General features: G+C 44.5%; 1 protein-coding gene across 3 annotated transcripts in view; it reads right to left on the reverse strand.

The window, feature by feature from the left end:
* VGLL4 (vestigial like family member 4) overlaps positions 1 to 20446 on the reverse strand; it is a 142170-nt gene that overhangs the window by 62082 nt on the left and 59642 nt on the right. For 2 of the 3 annotated variants that reach the window (XM_068981730.1, XM_068981732.1), the window contains exon 1: positions 10066 to 10575. The exons of the other annotated variant lie outside the window; for it this stretch is intronic. In XM_068981730.1, the coding sequence (XP_068837831.1) occupies positions 10066 to 10147 (82 nt within the window). In that variant the 5' untranslated portion in view covers positions 10148 to 10575. Of the gene's footprint in view, positions 1 to 10065; positions 10576 to 20446 lie in introns of those variants that run through there. 3 annotated transcript variants of the gene reach the window in all.

Raw genomic sequence — 20446 nt, forward strand, 5'->3', positions numbered from 1 at the left:
TTTGTCATTCTAAATATTTATTTTGTTCCTATTAAGATCCAAATAAGCCATCTAACCATTTGGGGTTTAAGCTGATGATGCTACAATAAACACTAGGTCCCAATATAACAGACAGGTACGACGAAGTCAGGCAGTCTGACTCTGACCACAGTGAACAGATCAGGTAGAAGGCGTCACACTGCTAGGGTCCCAAAGGAGATCATTTCCAAGTTTCCTCAACATACGTTCAAGTCCCTCACGAGACAATGAGGGAAACATCGTCTACTCAAAGTCTGAAAATGAAACCAGTCACTTTTTTAAGAATGGATAAAACTATCATAAACCGTTGAGTCTGCTAAGAGACACCAACCTGTAACAATCACACTTTTTCATAATCTGTAATTATCTTCTTTATTTACGTCTTCATCGTTTGCCTCTCATCTCCATGGTTAAGCTCCAAAATCTCAGGGATCTTGCTATCTATTTTGTTGCCAGCTATGTCCCCAGTACACAAAACAGCACCTGGCAGGTAACTGGTATTAAATATTTTCCCCCAGAAATGAACAGTTCACTTCATAGACCAAAGTGAAGTAACTGGAAAACAAGATGAGTTGAGGAAGTCATTTCCAAGCAACCAGCCCACTTCAAAATGTTTCTCTAAAGAAACCGAGTCTTAAAGATTTCCCCTCAACCAAACCTTCATACCCCTTCTTTGCCCTGCTATCTGTCCTTCCCCTAAGAGTAACTTGCTGGGAATTGACAGACTCATTTGTCTTAGCCACTAACTGAGCATCATCCCAGGGCTAATCACACAACTCCAATGTTTCTTGATCTCTAATGAAAAAGACAGTGGAGTCGCTTCTCACCGAAGCAGACACCACAGTATGTGGTGTTGAGAACAAAGAGATCAAAGACAAAGGCCTGGCGCAGGTGAAATCTCAGCAAGAGGCAACGGCTCGCTCAAAGGATGGGGTTGCATATATCTGGACCACAGGTGTGGCTTGGGGGTTGGCGGGAGACAGGATCCGGGCAATGGGTGAGTGGAGGACGAGGCTGGAGGGCAGAGTGAGGGATCACAGACGCGGGTCCAGAGGGAACACAATTAGAGGCGGCGCTGGTGAGGCCGTTTTCTTAGTGATAATGCAGGGAACCGTCGGAGACCAGGGGACGGGAAGGGTTCCCAGGGCTGCTGCAACTTTTCCTTCCTCAGTGACCACGCTTACTCTCTATCCCACTCTCGATCTTCAGCCGCAGCCCACTCCTCTGAGATCTAGACCCATATACTCATTTCAAAGTCCTTCAAACTAAACATACTTGAGACTATACTCGGGAAACTCACAGCCCGGGATTCCCTCTCTCTGCCAGTGGCGGCACCATCCCTCCAGCTGGAAATGCCAGGGGCTGGGGGAGCCTCCCTGTCCTCCCCGCTCTCTGCCTGCTCCCCTGCTCCCATCCAGAACCACGTCCCCTCAGGCTTCTCTCCAAGATCCACTCCCCACCGCCCGCTCCTCCATCCCCGCAGTGACTCAGATTACCACCACCCCTTGCCCTGAGCACCGCAGGTTCACGCCCTCTCCTACTTCTCCTGTTTCCTCCCAATTCGTCCTCAAGCTACACGCAAACCTTTCTCGGCCCGCCTCCTCGCATCCACCCTCCTACCCACGCCCAGGAGCACACAAGCCCTGCTGATGCCTCGCCCAGCGCCCCATTCCTGATGGAGTGGGGACGAGGTACGTCTTTGAGCCAAGGGATGAAAAACTGTAAAGGTTATGGAAGGAGTCAGCACCACAGACACAGACTCAAACTAAGGACTAAAAGCTGTCCACGGGACACGCCAGCAGGGTGGCGCTGTGCGCCCGTGCCCAGCAGGGCTTCAGCAGAGTGGCGGGAACAGAAATCAGATGCCAGCGGGCTGAGCAGCAGATGGACAGGACACCGACCTTCTTCCCCCCGCGACGTGGATGGCCAGGAGAAGGTCCAACAGTGAGGAAGAGAACACAAGGTTGAGGGGCGGGTTTGGGCTTCTCGTTTTAAAGTTGGGAGAGACCCGAGTGTGAGCAGATGACGAAGAGTGAGACCCAGGAGAGGAAGAAAGGAAGGGGACCCAGGAAAGACACCCATCACTGAGACGTCCCTGAGGCCAGAAGGTGGGGACTTGTGAGCAGAAACAGAGGGCGGCAGTTGGATCCCGAAGAGCCTGCGGGTGGGAAAGCCAAGGAGTGGTGTTGGTCCCCCTACTTTCTCCTTAAACAGTGTCTAAAGATTCCTCCACCTCTACAGGAAAGCTCTCTCCCATTCTGTTAGACACAATATAAAACCATGTACACTATGCACACGTGAGAGTGTGTGTGTGGATTTTATGTATTTATATGGTATTTTACATAGCCTTCTCTGGCGGCTCAGCGGTAAAGAATCTGCCTGCAATGCGAGAGTCCTGGGTTCGATCCCTAGGTGGGGAAGATCCCCTGGAGAAGAGAATGGCTACCCACTTCAGTATTCTTGCCTGGAGAATCCAATGGACAGAGGAGCCTGGTGAGCTGTAGTCCATGGGGTCTCAAAAAGAGTTGGACACAACTGAGTGACTTTCACTCATGTTTTATACATACACACACACATATCTATATAAGTGATGTGTTATATTTAATACTGGACACCAGGAGTTATACTTGGTGTCTTCGGTTAATCCTGGGATTCTATTTCACTCCGCTCCTTTTCCCCTCTTCCTTTCTCCCCCTCTTTATTGATATAAAGCCTCTAACAGAAAAAGGGTTCCACCATCATCTCCGGTACCTGGTTGTAACTGTTCCCAGTTGGGAGTTCTGCAGGGCGGGGCTCGGAAACCTCACATAGGTTTTAGATGGAGAAGAACTGCTGTTTTCCGTCCCTCTTACCTCCCGCTCAACAGAAGGTCAAGCCTGGCACAGCTGTTACATATTCCTTTAAGAAGCTGCCCGAGTCACTCTCCTGAGTGACTGTAAGCACTGGCAAAGAGGTCAGTGCTTTTCATCAGGGAAAGAAAACAAGGGTTCTCTGCGGGGTCAGCCAATCGGTTTTATCAGTGGCTCATCGGAAAAGCAACAGCTTAAAAGGACACACGCTGTAAGAAAGGGAGAGGAAAGGGGTACAGGAGAAAGCTGTGGACAATGAGATGGAAGTTCAGGTTAGTCCCCTGTCACTTTAATCAGCCTGCCACCTAAGGGGAGATGTGCTTGATTCCAAAGAGGGGAGGAGGCGAACATCCAGAGATGGGCGCTCATCAGCTGCTCTCAGGGGAGCGGCGGGCTGGCTCCAGCTGGAGCGGGGGCAGTGTAAACACCGCTCCAGCGCTTGGCAGCACACTTCTGCATCGGGCCATTAAATTCTGGAATTCGCTCTATTAAAATCAAATCATTAGCCGAGAAGAATTAACAGGCAACGATTTTCATGCAAAGCAGACACAAACCGAACACCAACAGCGATCCATATGGGTGACCCTTCTCCATTCACCATTTCAGACGGTGCATAAGGCCAACCCACGACTGTTTCAGCCCTTGGTTGCTCGCTGGCAGCCCTGTCTATACAATGTCGAGCATTGTCTGAGCGCTGGAACAATGTAAGCTTTTCGCTGTTTATCTGAAAGTCCCTGGATCACCATCCCAAGAAACCTGGCGCTGTGACAAAGCTGACTTGTGACATGTCTCAGCCCTTTAAGCAAATTGCTTATTAATTAACGCAGGACTGAAGTTTCTGTTCGGGTCCTAATTAAGCTACGTACCTCCAGAAGTGTCCCTCCCTGCTCTGCGCTCTCTGAAACTGGGCAGAATTTTTCTGACATGCAGTTTTCCATGACACACGGATGGTGGAGGGTTTTAACAGGTGGTAAAGACTGTGACCAAAATACTGGCTGGGAAAAAAAAAAAAAAACCGGTTCAGGCCAAAGCGTCACCAGGTCTATTAACAGTGGAGAAACAGGGCAGTGAGGAGGGCAGAGGGCACCTCCGTGGATATTCCAGTGTGAGGCACCCCTCGCCCGCCCGGGGAGCAGGCTGTATTCACAGCGAGAAGAAAACCTCTTAGGACATGGCCACTACTTTAGAGGGCCTCATACATAAGACACAGCAGAAGAATTCCAGTAAAAACAAAAACAGACAAAATTAAGCTAGTCTGTTTGGAATGGCGCACATAGGTATTAAAAGTATAAAGTAAAGCCAGTTGCAGCTGTGATGACCTCTTGAGGTCGGGAGAAACTGCCTGGGAGAGAGCTTGGAGGAAGCGACTGACTGTTTCTTCTCCTGGTGATCATGACAAGGTTGGTTATATTTTTAATTATAAACAACACACGTGTTTTATGCACTTTCAGGTGTATATATGTTTCATAATGAAAAGTGTTAAGAGACGGAGAAATGCACAGACAGAGAGCAATACAGAGGGGCACAGAGACAGCCAGCCAGACACACACGCAGAAAGATCAACCCAGAAGCCTAACACACTCCTCAGCAGAGCAGCAACATTCCATACATGCTTATGAGAAATGGATGCTGGGTGACAAGGCACAGCACTGAGTCTTCTCGACTCACTCACTAAATATACTTGTTTGTTATGTTTACAGACGTCTTTGCAAACAGATGGGGGTGAAATGTTAAGAGTTCGGAAAGATCATATAAATAGCCACAAATTAAAGACAACTTTAAGAAGAGATTTTCTATTTTATTTAGCGTAAATAAACATTCTTTCAAAGGGTAGTGACTGACATGGTTAGGATTAAAACATATCCTGTACACAATACCTTGAAACTAAAACAATCTACAGAATTCTAGGAAAGAAAGAAAGAAAAAGAAAAAAAAAGACAGGATCAGAAAGCAAACTGATGGAAACAACCCCTTAAAACTTAGGAGAACATGTAACATTTGGGAAGGCAGAGAGGAAGAGAGCAAAGCAGAAAATGAAATTTTCAAACTCTGCTTTTAAAATAAAGTGGGTGAAGTTTTTTTTGGGGGGGTGGAGGAGGATGATATATGAGTTTATTAAAAAATAAAAGGGGGGGGGACTATTTTGTGAGATAAAAGTGCCCTTGCTGAACAAGACTGCAGCTCAGCTCCAGTGAGAGCTCAGTATATACATAGAGACCACACAGTATAAACTGTCACGGAATAAACATTCAGATATGCAGAGATCAAACAGATACGGTCAGAAACAAGCCCTGGTAAGACTGGTTTTATACCCTTGTGTACATGCAGAGGTGCTAAGCCTGGATCTGATTTCTGCAGGACACAACCCACTTTTCTACAACATCCTCACAATAAAAAGCCGAATAAGGAGGAGAGGTTTCAAATCTTTCTCTTCTCACAGCGCATTTCTTTTTTTTTTTTTTTAATCTGCCTTTAAGGCTGACTAATCCAAACACCCTGTAGGAACTGAAGGCCTGCAGACAATAGGGAAGGAAGGAGGGAGGAAGGAAGAGAAATCCGCCTTCCAAAACAAAGCTTGTGTGGGTTCCAAGAAACAGCCAAGTACAATAATCCTTCCAGAAGAGGGCAGGGCGAGGGGAGCTGGGAGGAAGAAGGGGCGGTCGGTCACCCTTTCCCCTCAAACTGTCACCAGAAGGAGAGGCCCAACTGGCCAGATCCTGGCCAGAGAGCTCCGGGGCTCACCTGGGCTTGTTTCCTTAGCCAAGCTCCTCCCAGCCTCCCCCGGCCCTCCCCTCCCCCCTCCCTTCTGACCCTCGCCTACAAATTAAAAGCCACGGTAGAACGAATTTCCACAGCAAAACAGCTGCAGACGTCCCACCTCTGACACACCCCTGGGTGAAGCTGGCCGCTGAAATTCGGGGCTGGGGACGAACCCAGCCACAGCTCTGCCCTGTGCCCCTTTCCACTGGCTGGTACCCCACGCTCCTAAGTTTCCTGATGTCTCTGAGTTCATTAGACAAAGAACAATGGAAGCAGGACTCCGTGAAACTGCTGCTGGTTAAACTGGCAGAAAACAAAACAAATCCCGCAGTCGCCCGGCCCTGGGGCCCCGCTCACACCTCCAAGCAGGGGCTCTCACTGGACTCCACCACCCGAGCTGTGCTTTCCTCTCAATTCCGGAAAATCATCTTAAATGCCGCCTGTGATGAAACCAGGGATAATTATGTTCTGAAACAAGGAACAGCTTAAGAAAGTTCAGGAACTTAGAATGAATGCTCCTAAGCTTCCAGAATATCTCAAGATGCAATCTAGTCTTACTTTCTCCCAATATAAATCACACCATTAAATTAAAAAGGTGGGGGGGAGGATTCCTCTACCAAATTACACACTAATGGCTCTTAACCCGTAATTAAAGTATCACTAACAGCAGCTTAAAGCCACGGCCAACCATGAGCACATTTATTAGGACCTGAGCTTTCAGCGGGAGTAATTATGTAAATAGAACCACCAGCCATCTTGAGAAGAGCCCATGGACAACCAGCTCCCTCTCCCCTTGAGGAAACTTTGGGAACTGGTGTCTACAGAGGGCCTCCTTCGCACGGCTGGGGAAAAGAAGTCGAGCAAAACTCCGTGCCAGGGCAGCAGGGAGGGGCCGATGCCAACGGGGCTCCTCGCCTAGAGTCCTGGTTCCCACCTTCCCTGATCATGGCGACGGGGTGGGGAACCTAGAGCAGCAACCAGTTTCGGAGCAAGGAAGAATCCAGGTCGGACTCAACCGGTTCATCATGCCTCAAAAGATGCTGTCCGTGTATGGCGGACTGTGACGGTCCCCAGGACAGACCACCCTCCCTCACACCAAGAGGGGTCTGAGTAACCAACGAGGAGATGCCACAGAACTTTGGAAACCTGGTACAGAAGAACAGACCAGTCAAAACCACCGACTGGGTCCGCTCCTCCACTCAGTCCTGCTACAAACTTGTGGAATCAACTAGGACAGACAACTGACCGTTCTGGACCTCAGCTTCCTTGGGGAAAACAAGGCAAGCAACATCTAAGGCCCTGGGTAGCCCTGGCAATAATTAGATAATTAAAGAATGTGAGACAGTATACAATTAAGTGCTAAATTATACAGTAACGACCACAATTGCTGATGGGAGAGATTTTGTGGCGTTTTGAGCCCATCGATTCCTGAGGGCCACGGGCCACACCAGGCACCGTGCCAGGACTCGGGATTATGACAGCGGTGATGGAGACAAAGCCCTGTCTTCAGGAGGCTTTCAATCTACAAGCGGTGCCTTCTCCGGAGTTTGGGGGGGGGGGGGCGGGAATGAAGGCTCCTTTTCAGAGATAGAGGCAAAACGGGGATTCAATGGGTATAATTTGAACATACAGTAGGAAGGGGGACAAATGATGAACTGGGTAACTGTTGAAGATTTCAGTAATAAACCAGAGCTTTTTGAAAAGACACATTAATACCTAAGCCTAGTGTGCTAACTGGCTTATCATCAACGAAGGTAGTTTCCAGAAGTTAGGCACAAGCAGATTCTCCCTGCCTTATGACAATCAATGTCTCCTATCCCAGCAGGCCCCCACCCAGACCTACTGTTTGTGGTTCATTTTTTCCCCTTAATTCTCTTTGTAATTATGATTGCAGATTTCTAGGGTACAAGTCAGGTGCCAGGGAGCAGATCCCAAGCAGAAGGTCCTTATCTAAGCTATTTGGATTATACCCAGAATGTGGGATTTCAGGAAGACCACGTATGCTATGACACAGCTGGCTAAAACAGACCTATTTGTGTCTAAGTTGCTAGAGAGGTTGAGGAAAGATGGTGCAGATACACGGCTTACTTTGTGGAGCACAACGCTAAAACAGCTGAAGAAGAGAATACAGCTGACCGAAGCAATAATGAACAATCAACACTTTTTTTTTTTAAACTAAAAATTTTTTAAATTGGATCTGTCCAAGTTTCAAGAGACAGGAAACCCGCCTGGGCTCTAAGTGAAATCAAACACTGCCCACCAACTGTACATTCCGTTTTCCAAATAACTTCCCTGGAACGCAGATGGGTATAAAATGAATATTCTGAAAGTGCTGGATTTAGAAGGAACAATACTATTCCAGCTTTTCTTATTCCAGGAAAAAAAAAAAAATCTCTTCAAAGATGTATGCCCATCTTCTAAACACCCTTTTGGGTTCAGAGCAGATGTGCGCAGTGTTTACACTCTGAAAACCACTAGGACATACACAGCCCACTATAAACACCACTCAGATTTTGCTGCGCTTTTCTTCATTTCCTGTGTATTTATTTTGGTGTTAAAATAATGTTAACTTTCATAATAAGGAAAACAGCAGCAGATGTTTAAACCAAACAGACTCTATAGCACATCGTCCCACGTATCTACTCAACTTTCAAAAGCAAAGCTTCTTCCTCCTAATTAAGGAGGGGGCCCAGGAGGCCACTCTTAAGTGGGGTGTATCCGCTATACCACAGAGCAACCTGGACCCGCTTTCTGTACACTTTTCCTCACCACCTGCAGATATAAAAAAAAATTAATGTGTTATCAATTTCCTAATAATCCCTATCGTCCTCTCCGAGGCTATTATGCTTTGTATTGTTGTGAAAATATCCTGTTACTCAATGACAAAGACAACCCCACAGAAAGTACCCATAAAAGTTTTCCATTTCTTGTTCACCAAAAAAAGAAAAAAATTCTTTCACACTGACTGCAATCTGTTACTTTCAGGGGAAACAAGCCCCATCACTTGCTGCTTAGACCACTCTAAACATGTCTGCCTTTTAAATGAGGGACTTTAGAAGCAGGATAATACCTAAAACAGCAGATTCAAAGGAAGCAATTCACCAAAATTCACTTTCCTTGTACAAGGATTAAAAGAAACCAAAAACCACAGAAAGAGGCAACTTTAAATGTAAGTTTATCCAATAAAGTAAAAACAAAAACAGAATGAATTTTTTTTCCTTAAAGGGGAAAGGGTAACTTTTCAAGTGCTTAGGAAACAGGCCTAAAGTTGTTTTTTTTTTTACCATGGAAAACACAAGTGGATCGGGTCACCCTCCCAAGTTTCTTCCATGTTTTCTTTTTCCAGAGAAATGCTCAGTTTCACTATAGGACGAAAACATGGAAATTTCTCCCGCTGCATCAGATTTGCATGTGGTTACAAAAAAAAAAAAAAAAAAAACCAAACAAACACTTCCCCTGCCTGGTAGAATTCCCCTGGAGTGTCTGTGACTACTCAACACTCAGACCATTACCACGTTTTCAAATCGCACGTAATGTTCCAGGAGATTAAGAAATCGCCTTTTCTCTTCTTACTACTAACAGAGACAGCTTGAAATACTACCCAGCAGTGGGGAAATACCTCACAGTTTAGTAGGAGGTAATAAACAATAAGAATTCAGAGGGTTTCTTTCTTTTTTTTTTTAAATTTAGCTTACTGGTTGGTGGGTTGTGCAATCGCTTGCTTCCACAAGGGAATGGAGTGTGGAGGGAACATCCCTCAATGTCAGAACCCTCCCGGAGCTGTACAGGAAATGGGAATTCAGACAAAGAGCCAGTCTGTGCTCCGTGACATGGGTGCCCTTCCGGGCCCCCGAAATGAATAGAAGGAAAAAAAAAAAAAAACTTCATTGTTTGGGACAATTGCTCCCCAACACAAAAATTCACTGTAACTTTCTGTTCCCCTCTATATGCACATCCAAAGCGCTTACTGGCTGTAGGAATACGGCAGGAATACTGTACAGCAGACAGTGTATGTTTAAGTATCAGAGCAAAAAAAAAAGGAGAGAGAGAAAGAAAATCCGACATGTTTTAACTTTTCGCTTGGGTCCTAGTTCTTCCTCTAAAGAAAACACCAACAGACATCCAAAAAAAAAAAAAAGGAAAGAAATACATCTTTCTAAAGTTTAAAGTGTGAGGAGTCGCGAGGAAATAGCCAAGGTTTTACCAATGTATATATTTCACCGCCTCCCGCCCCTCAGCCCTCTCCAATGTAACCCTGAAGCCTAAGAGACACAAACAACATCACTTTGTACGGAGGAAAGCACCGCTTGCCTCCCAGAGCACCCTGAAAGTCCCAAGAAATGAGAACAAAACGCACAGAAGGCGATCGGAACCGGGAGAGGAGTGGCCTTGCCCAAAAACCAGCAGGGCGGCAGTTTCTAGAAGGGACGGTCTCTACCTTCGTAGCACAGAATGCCGATATTGTTGTTCATGTTGTCCAAGTACTGGTAGTTCAACAGGTCCATCTTCATAAATAGCATTGATCGGGCTAGCACAGAAAACCAGCTCTTTGCTTGCGCCCCCCGGGGAAAAAAAAAAATAATACAGTTCCCAAAGTCAACTACGGCTAAGGAGCTCCCGGCTCTCCTCTTTAAAAAAACTTCACAGAAGACGGAGGCCCGGCCTCGGATCAAAACAAAGTCAGTAAAAGTCTTTAAAAAAAAAAAGACACAGGCACACCAAATCGAACTTGCAGAAAGAAAACCCTTCGAGGGCTCGTGTGCAGACGGTACGCGTACCGGATCGTCAATCCAGCATTTAAAAAAAAGGAAAAGAAAAATCGTTTTCAGAAGCCTAACGTACGGGGGTGTCTTGCAGCGGAGAACCGGGCGAGGAAGGGCAGCCCGCGGCCCATCTCCCAGGACAAAGCCGCGCTCGCGCCGCTCACAGCCCGCTGCGAGTCCGCCGCGCCGACACGCCGGCTATGCCTGGAATGACTCGAATGCGCACGGCCGGCCTCCTCCCGGCGCGCGGAGCATGCTCACTGGCATCCCCGGGGCGCCGCGAGGGGCAGGATGCTCTCTGCACAGGCTCCGGCTCTAAATGGAGCGAGTGTTTGCAAGGGAGACCAAGAGAAGGTGGGGGCCCAGGGCGGGCAGGGGGTGGGGGTGGGGGTGGGGGTGGGGGGGTCCCCGCACTCAGAGGGGCCCAGGGCCGAACGGCTCTGGACAGGAAGCCGCCCTGCCGCTTTGCAACACCAAGGGAGGGAAGAGAAAACCCAGGAAGTCGCCTTTTTTTCCACCCCCCGAAGGAGCTGAGTTAAAAAAAAAAAGTCAGAAATCCATCATGGAAGCAAAACTTCCGTGGAATTTAACTCTGCTGCCGCTGCACTTTTGGGTTTCAGGAACCCAAGCGGCTTTGCTGTGGTACGCAGACCACGCTTTTTTTTTTTTTTTTTAATTTTTTCCTTTATCTTTTTCTTTTTTCTTTCCTTCTCTTTTAAAAGTTGTTTTACAACTTTGCATTTACACTTTACATATAACTTCTCTCATAACCATCATAACAGCTCACATAAACAGGCCCGGGGTGGTATCACCTTTTTACAGCACCGGAAACTGGGGGCTCAGAGGGATTAAACAATGGTCTATGGCTCCCAAAATAGTTGGTAGAACTACTTGTAGAGTGTTTTATTCCCTAATATTATAACCGTCTAAAGCACAAGAAGGGGGGAGAGAGAAAGGGAGTTTAAGGAAGACTTTAGATCCAAAGGAGAAAGCCTAAGGGAACACAATGGGTAGGAAGGATGAAAATTATTTTTATTTTGCACCTAACAAAGCGGTTCCATCTGTGTATCAGAGGCTAACTGAGTATCATGCTGCCGTGTCTTGGTAGGCCCTGGACCTTAAATGTCACATTCCAACATCCAGACAAGTGATGTCCAAAAGCTGTTTACTGAATCAGTAAATCACTCAATGTTCAGAATCTTCAGCACATGAAGATCATGCTAGCAAAATAAAGGGGAAAAAAAGTTTTCTCTCTGGAGATGGCAGCTAGCTTTTGGCACCATGAATAGGCTAGTTAGTTACCATGAGAAGTGTTTCTGTACTAATATTACTGTATGCTGTTTGGAGATTTAGAAATTATCAAGGGATATGCTATATTGTAGACCAAGACCTAACATTAATACTCTAAAATAAGAATTGAATAAGTACTTTCAACAGCTTGTATGTTAAAAGATTAGCAACAGTTGCACTCTGGGTAATAGGCATGTTTATGACAAGTTCTGCTAATTAAATCTTATTTGGAGATAAATACGACACCCAAAAGAGTTGCCATTGCTGTTGCAACTGGAATCACAGCAGGTGAAGTAGGCAACAGAGGAATCGACATTTCACAAGCTTCAGTTTATAAGGCTATTTATCTATGCTAGATTATATAGTCTAGAATCTAAAAAATAGGTACATCATCAATTGCAATTAAAATACTTGATGGTACTTAATGGAGAAGGTCAGAAGAAAACTCTTGTAGCCTCTAATATACACATCTGATTTATATTATTGTACTTAATACCTTTAGGTACAGAGTCGGGTTGAACTGACAGTTTGGGTTTGGATTCAACTACGCAGGTGATTCTGGAAAACAATTATGGTACTATACTCTTTGACATCAGTTCTCAATCGTGCACCCCACACAAGAGAAAGCTGATGGGCACCTGAGAATTGGGGCAGAGCTTTCAGAAGTCCTGATGCTGAGGATGTAGCCCAAAATAATCTGAGGAGCTGGGGCCCAGCACTGGGGTTGCTCTTAAAGAGTCCCAGGCAGTTCTGTCATGCAGCTGAGAACCACCGCTTTTATCTAAGAGAGGGGGAAAAAAAAATCACCTGCTTTCGGATACTTCGATTTAGATACTTCATTTATATACTTATTTTGAGAAGAAAAGTTTTCGTTTTAAACTACAATGATTGAACCAGATTCAAACAGTCCAGTGGTAAATATATGAGTAAAATATTTAGCAACTTCGCTTTAATGATTCAGTGTCACTGACAATGTGATCTCAGTCTCCGAGAGACAACCACTCATGTGGACACAGGCCTACAAGTGCACCGTGAGCTGTGTTCGGAAGAATGAGCCACGGGAAAAAAAAAAAAAAAAAAAAAATATATATATATATATATATATATATCCCTGGTCCTCATCATGTCTGTTCCGCTGACCTGGATGCCAGTGTGACCCTGCTCAGAGAAACACAGAACAGGTGAGGGAGCAGGCAGACACTTCTATAGCGATGCGGCAGAGTCACCTTACTTCCTGCAAATCTTCCAGTCTGAGAAGCCCCGTGCTGGAGGGCGGCGGTCACACCTGCCGGTTCTGCAGGGCAGTGAGTCCCCTGTGCTTGGCCCTGTCCCACCCCAGCTCCCCGCGTCTTCCGCCTTCCGCTTCAAGTGTGGAACTACCCACTACTCAAAAACCATGTCATTTCATGTCTCCACGCACATGCTGCCTTTTTGTGAAAGGCTCTTCCAGCCTGTCTGCCAGCAAACACCTGTTCTTCTCTCCAGACTTGGCACAAGCTTCTTCTGTCCTGCAGGACCCCTGTCCCTCCAAGTCCTCATTCCCCGCTCTGTGCAATCACTTGCCCGCAGACACTCTTCCATCCCAATCAAGCCAGGCTTTAGAAACCAGGGCTATGCCTTCTGCATGTAAGCACAGCTGCTCGTGCAGGAGTCTGGCACCGGGCAGCCCTCAAATACCACGTCTCAAAGGCAGACCCTCCGTCTTACTCCCTACTCCCAGCACACACTGCATCATCTAACTCAACAATTCTCAGACTGGAGTCTGTCAGCGTCTACTGGGGACCAGTCCTCGGATGTGCGGAACACTCACCTAGATTCTGATCAGGCTTTAGTTATGGGCAACACATCCATTAAGAAATCAGAGCACTGGAAAATGTCGATGCTTCTCAGGTTCATTCACTGACTCAGATTGTCATAATTAAAGGACCAACGGGCTTTCCAGGTGGCTCAGTGGTAAAAAAAAAAAAAAAAAAAAAAACCTGCTGCCCAAGCAGGAGACATGGGTTCAATCCCTGGGTCGGGAAGATGCCCTGGAGAAGGAAATGACAACCCACTCCAATACTCTTGCCTGGAAAATCCCCTGGACAGAGGAGCCTGGCGGGCTACAGTCCATGGGGTCACAGAGTCGGATGTGACTTGGCAACTACACACAGCAACAAACAAGAGAAGTACCAACAGGACTGTTCTTAAGGAAACTGGAAGGATGGTTCTAAATTTTATCCACAGAAAATCAGGTGGAAGGTTTTTCTTTAAGGATGAAGAAATATGATCTATCAGATGCTTAAAACATAACGGTATTGTATAGCATAGGAAACTATAATCAGTATTTTGTAATAACCTATATTATGGCAGAGAACCTGAAAAAGAATATACGTGTGTGTATATATGTAGGGCTTTCCTGGAGGCTCAGCAGTAAAGAGCAGGAGACGTGGGAGATACAGGTTCAGTCCCTGAGTCAGTGGACTACCGTCCACGGGGTCACAAACAGCTGGGCACGACTCAGCACCTACGTACATATATAAATACATATGCATGTGTATAACTGAATCACTTGGCTGTACGCCCGAAACTCACACAAAACTGTAAATCAACTATACTCCAATAAAAATAAACATAAAGAAATGAACGTCTCCAGGGTGGAACTGTATACAGAATAAGAAACATGAAACACACATAGTATTTTTACTGTTAAAAAAAAAAACTTTAAAAAGCTGTCTGAAAATGTTCAGATGAGACCTAACTTGGAATGGGGAAACATTTTCTATGCCTGAAAAAAATCAAAGAAAGACGTCACAGAGGAAACTACTGAAGAATTTGAATATATAAATTTTGGTTTTTTTACACCTGAAAACGCCAAAGCCAAATAGAGAGGCAGAACAGAAAACAGAAAAAACATACCTGTAACATGTACTATGGTGAATGAAGGATACCTATTCTTGATATACAAAGCATGTTTGAAAATAGAAAACCAGGAAAAAAATCTAATCTTAAAAATTATTTTTAAATGAGCAAAGAACACGAGAGACAAAGGGCAGTATAATTTTAAAAAGCCTATTCGATCTCAATAAAAAACAGGGAAAAACACCAGTTTTAAACAAGTAAGTGATTTTCCATCTGCCAGATTAAACCAGCAACAAAGACATTTCGATCTTATTTAATGCTGGTGAGGTGAGCTGCCCCCAGAATTTGTGTTGGTGCTGGTGGAAATGTAAGCAGGTAGTACCTTTCTACAGAGCAGTCCACAAGAATTACATAAAGCTGCTTATCATGCTTTCATAGACGATAATGAAAGCTTGAAAACCTAGAAGTCCAAAAATCAGGGAATCCATGAAAATGGTGGTCTATCAACGACAGAAAAGCATCCAACCACTATAATTCCTTCTAAACTACATGACGACAGGAAGATAACAACATACTCGAAACGTGTGATAACACAGCTACATATATTAAGTGAAAACAAGCAAATAAAAACAGAATTTAAAAACAGCAGAGACACTAAAACACCAATTTTGCTTATGTGTTCATGAGTATACACACACATACAGAAAAAATAATATACACAGATGCATTTAGAAGATCGGAAAGTGCACCAAAACATAGGCAGTGGCTATCTTGGCGGTGTGGGCACTTGTTAGATTTTTCTGCATTTCTCAATTACCCACAAAGACTATATTTCTCAAATAATCAAAGTGAGGGAGAAGGAAGGTCCTCACTTTTAAAAAAGCAGGCGCATGATGACAAAATACGCCCTGGTGAAGCAAAAGCAAGGGATCAGTTATATCTAATTCTTAACACCATGATATGTCCTTTTGGATTGAGATTTAACAACTAATGACTGAAGAATTCCAAACATTTAGAACTTTGTAAGATTTAAAGATGTTTATGATGAGGTATCTGTCCTAAAGAACAGTCTACAAAGGAACCCGTAAACAAAAAGACAACCCTCAAAATGGGACAAAATGTTTGCAAACGAAGCAACTGACTAGGGATTGATTTCCAAAATAAACAGTCCATGCAACTCAATATAAAAAGAAAAAAAATCAAAGGAAAAGGGCCGAGGACCTAAATACACATTTCTCCAAAGAAGACATGCGCGCACATGTGTGTCTATGGGTGTGTATCTGTATTTTCTCAGTCGTGTCTGACTCTTTACCACCCCCATGGACTGCAGCCCACCAGGCTCCTCTGTCCATGGGATTCTCCAGGCAAGAGTACTGGAGTGGGGTGCCATTTCCTCCTCCAGGGGAATCTTCCCAATCCAGGATTCAAACCTGGGTCTCCTACACTGAAGGCAGATTCTCTACCCACCGAGCTACGAGGGAAGCCCACAGTTCAGTTGCTCAGTGGTTGTCCGACTCTGCGACCCCATGGACTGCAGCACACCAGGCCTCCCTGTCCATCACCAGCTCCCAGAGTTTACCCAAACTCATGTACATTGAGTCGGTGATGCCATCCAACCGTCTCATCCTCTGTCGTCCCCTTCTCCTGTCCTCAATCTTTCCCAGCATCAGGGTCTTTTCAAATGAGTCGGTTCTTCCCATCAGGTGGCCAAAGTACTGGAGTTTGTCAATACTCCAGCATCAGTCCTTCCAGTGATCACTCAGCACCGATCTCCTTTAGGATGGACTGCTTGGATCTCCTTGCAGTCCAAGGGACTCTCAAGAGTCTTCTCCAACACCACAGTTCAAAAGCATCAATTCTTCAGCGCTCAGCTTTCTTTATGGTCCAACTTTCACATCCATACGTGACTACTAGAAAAACCACAGCCTTGACTAGACAGACCTTTGTTGGCAAGTCATGTCTCTGCTTTTTAATGTGCTATCTGCTGCTGCTGTTGCTGCTGCTAAGTCGCTTCAGTCGTGTCCGACTCTGTGCGACCCCAGAGTCGGCAGCCCACCAGGCTCCCCCGTCCCTGGGATTCTCCAGGCAAGAACACTGAAGTGGGTTGCCATTTCCTTCTCCAATGCGTGAAAGTGAAAAGTGAAAGAGAAGTCGCTCAGCTGTGTCCGCCTAGGTTAGTCATAGCTTTCCTTCCAAGGCGTAAGCATCTTTTAATTAATTTTATGGCTGCAGTCACCATCTGCAGTGATTTTGGAGCCCAAAAAAATAAAGTCTGACACTGTTTCCTCATCTATTTGCCATGAAGGGATGGGACTGGATGCCATGATCTTAGTTTTCTGAATGTTGAACTTTAAGCCAACTTTTTCACTCTCCTCTTTCACTTTCATCAGGAGGCTCTTTAGTTCTTCACTTCACAATACAGTGGTATATGTCAATTATATCTCAGTAAATCTGGGGGGCTGAGGAAAGCAGCCTACAAGGAGAAACTCCCTGTACTTTAAACTTTCAGAGAACGTGGACCTGTATGCATATGCTTTTTTGTCTTCTATTATTCACTAATTATTTCATGTATTAGTATTGGGAGAAAAGGAAAACCAACCTCCCCACAGCATAAAATAAGGGCTCCATAAATGTTCATTACGGCAGCGTCTCAGCCTCTCTGTGGAATAACGATGGGAAACACGATGACAGAAGGAAGCCCAGGCTAATTACTAGGTTAAGTGGTTCTATTTGCTAGAAACTTGACTACCCGTATAGAATGGCACAGCAAAACTGAGCTGCCGCATAAAAGCCAAATGAGCAAAACCACTGTCCACACACTTATTAAAAAATAAAATGCTTTCATTAGCACACTTGCTGAGCAGGGAAGATTTCAATGTCAAGTCTGACAATAATTTCTTCAAAGACACCCCAGGAAGTGTAAATAACCCGACAGGACTCCGTGGTTCCCGCCCCCACCTCAGTGGGTTCCACTGCTCTCCTCTTTCCAGAATTCTAAGCAACATATTTCACTAATGCTTTCCTTTCAAAGTTTATTCTTCTCCTTCCCACACATTTATTTTTTTAATCACTTCAACCCAACAGGTGGATGATAATCAAAAAGACTCTACCAAATGAACAAAGCAAGCTGATCATAAAAACTTGGTCTACAGTATCAGTTAACCAAGAAGCTGGGTGTGCAAAAACACCATGGTAACAGCACGTCTGTATCTGTAGATACATTCTTCGGTGTAGTAAGAACAGTAACAACATGATGGTGATGATAATGTTTGTGAAACGCTTCACTGGTCAAAGTACTGTCATTTTTTATGTTGTTATCAATTCATACGACAAGGTGGTGAGAAGGGAAAGCACAGAAGAGGGTTTAAGTAAAAACAAACAGCACTGACTGGTAAGAAAGGAGAGTTAAGGAACCAGACTTTCTTTTCTTTTAAAAACCGTTTAGAATACAAAGTTCTGTGGCCCCTCAAAGGCTCAGTTAAAAAATCCCATCTCCCACAAGAACCCTGGTTAGCTAGGCTTCATCTCTTTATCCCACTGTTTCTTAGGTTTATACTTGCACTTAATTCTAAAATAAAGCAGATGAGGAGATAATGTTTGCATCTCTCCTCTACCAGATCATAAAGAATGGCTCTTCAACAGTATAGTGTTGAATTAAAACAAAACAAAACACATACACCAATACGAATATATGTTATTTTCAAACATTTCACACATCAAGGATTTGAACCTGAATAATTAACAGAGTGAAAAAGTTGGCTTAAAGCTCAACATTCAGAAAACGAAGATCATGGCATCTGGTCCCATCCCTTCATGGGAAATAGATGGGGAAACAGTGTCAGACTTTATTTTTGGGGGCTCCAAAATCACTGCAGATGGTGACAGCAGCCATGAAATTAAAAGACGCTTACTCCTTGGAAGGAAAGTTATGACCAACCTAGATAGCATATTCAAAAGCAGAGACATTACTTTGTCAACAAAGGTCCGTCTACTGAAGGCTATGGTTTTTCCAGTGGTCATGTATGGATGTGAGAGTTGGACTGTGAAGAAAGCTGAGCACTGGAGAATTGATGCTTTTGAATTGTGGTGTTGGAGAAGACTCTTGAGAGTCCCTTGGACTGCAAGGAGATCCAACCAGTCCATCCTAAAGGAGATCAGTCCTGGGTATTCTTTGGAGGGAATGATGCTGAAGCTCAAACTCCAGTACTTTGGCCACCTCATGCAAAGAGTTGACTCATTGGAAAAGACTCTGATGCGGGGAGGGATTGGGGGCAGGGGAGAAGGGGACGACAGAGGATGAGTTGGCTGGATGGCATCACTGACTCGATAGACGTGAGTCTAAGTGAACTCCGGGAGTTGGTGATGGACAGGGAGGCCTGGCGTGCTGCGATTCATGGGGTCGCAAAGAGTCGGAGCTGACTGAGCAACTGAACTGAACCGAACCGAATTATTTTCTGTTAGATTTTCTCTCAAAGAAAGAACTCCTAAATGCATCACAAAACATTGCTTATTTCTCTAACTTAGAGTTGCTCACACTGAAATGATGAGGAAATGTTGGCAATGTTTTGTCAAAATTGTTCACAATAGCAAATGCCACTAAGCTGTATGTCTCGACCTTTATTGTGTATAAAATAGTTCTATTTCTAAGCCACGCACTCTCAACTTCTGTTAAGTATAACTAGATAATTACGGTAATATAATGGGATTTAAACACAAATACATATATTTTTTTAAAAACTTAAAATGGCTCTTCAAAACCAGGATTTAAACCTCCAATACAACAGCACCCTCTAGGGGTGAGTATTAAGTTGCAAAGACAATTTTGGGAAAGCAAATCGCCTGATTTCTGAGTTTAAACACAATCAGCCTCTTAATCTAAAAAATCACAGTACATATCTTTTAACAAACAGTTCCACTCTCACTAAACTTTGCAAAAATTAAAATAACATCCTAACAAAAACCAATTCACTTGAGATCGAATGAGTGAATTGGAAATCTGCTTGATGACCATTTTCCCAGGCAGCACTAGTGGTGAACAACCCGCCTGCCAGTGCAGGAGACGTGAGACGTGGGCTCACCTCCCTGCAGGAGGGCACGCCAACCCACTCCAGGATCCTTGCATGGAGAATGCCATGGAGAAAGAAACCTGGCAGGCTACAGTCCACAGGGTCACAAAGAGTCGGACACAGCTGAAGTGACGTAGTGTACAAGATACAAATAGCGTTTGAAAGCGCAGACTGGGACTGCTGTTTTAAATAAATCAGACTAAACCAGCACTGAGGAAGAGAATATAATGAGTTAGAATTCGTGTTGGCCCAGTGGTTAGGTCTCTGTGCTCTTAACTGCCAAGGGGCCCAGTTTTGATTCATTCCTGGTCAGAGAACTAAGATTCCACAGGCCGTGTGGCACAGTCAAAGAAAATACATTAAACATTCTAGAAAAATTAATTAGCATTCTCAAGAAAGGAGAAATCGTTTGGGAAACATTATAACTTGCTAGTTTTAAACTAGTGCTTTATATGCTTGAAACAAATGTTTCCTTATGAACAAAAATGATTATTTTAGTGGTTTTTCATTATTAAAATTTAGTTCAGTAAATCCCAAAGAACTATCATAAATAAAATATTATTCTGATATTAACATTCTCACAAATTATAATTATCCACAGACGTATTCTTGCCAGGTTGGATAGAACTAACTGGTAAAAACAGGAGAAGTCCAATGGAAGAAAAGTCCTAAATATTTAATATCTGAAGGTCAATGTTCGTGATAGTTCCAATTTCTGATTCAGTCTTCACTCAGCAGTTCAATTTGCCTTCACAGTATTTCATTCACTGAGCACCTTTTTCTACCTCCAGAATTACCCTTTTAACCAATTAGGATCCAGTCCAGAAGAGACACTATACCTATTTTTCAACAGAGAATT

The sequence above is a fragment of the Capricornis sumatraensis genome, chromosome 10 (assembly GCF_032405125.1).
Source record: "Capricornis sumatraensis isolate serow.1 chromosome 10, serow.2, whole genome shotgun sequence".
NCBI classification, from domain to species: domain Eukaryota; kingdom Metazoa; phylum Chordata; class Mammalia; order Artiodactyla; family Bovidae; genus Capricornis; species Capricornis sumatraensis.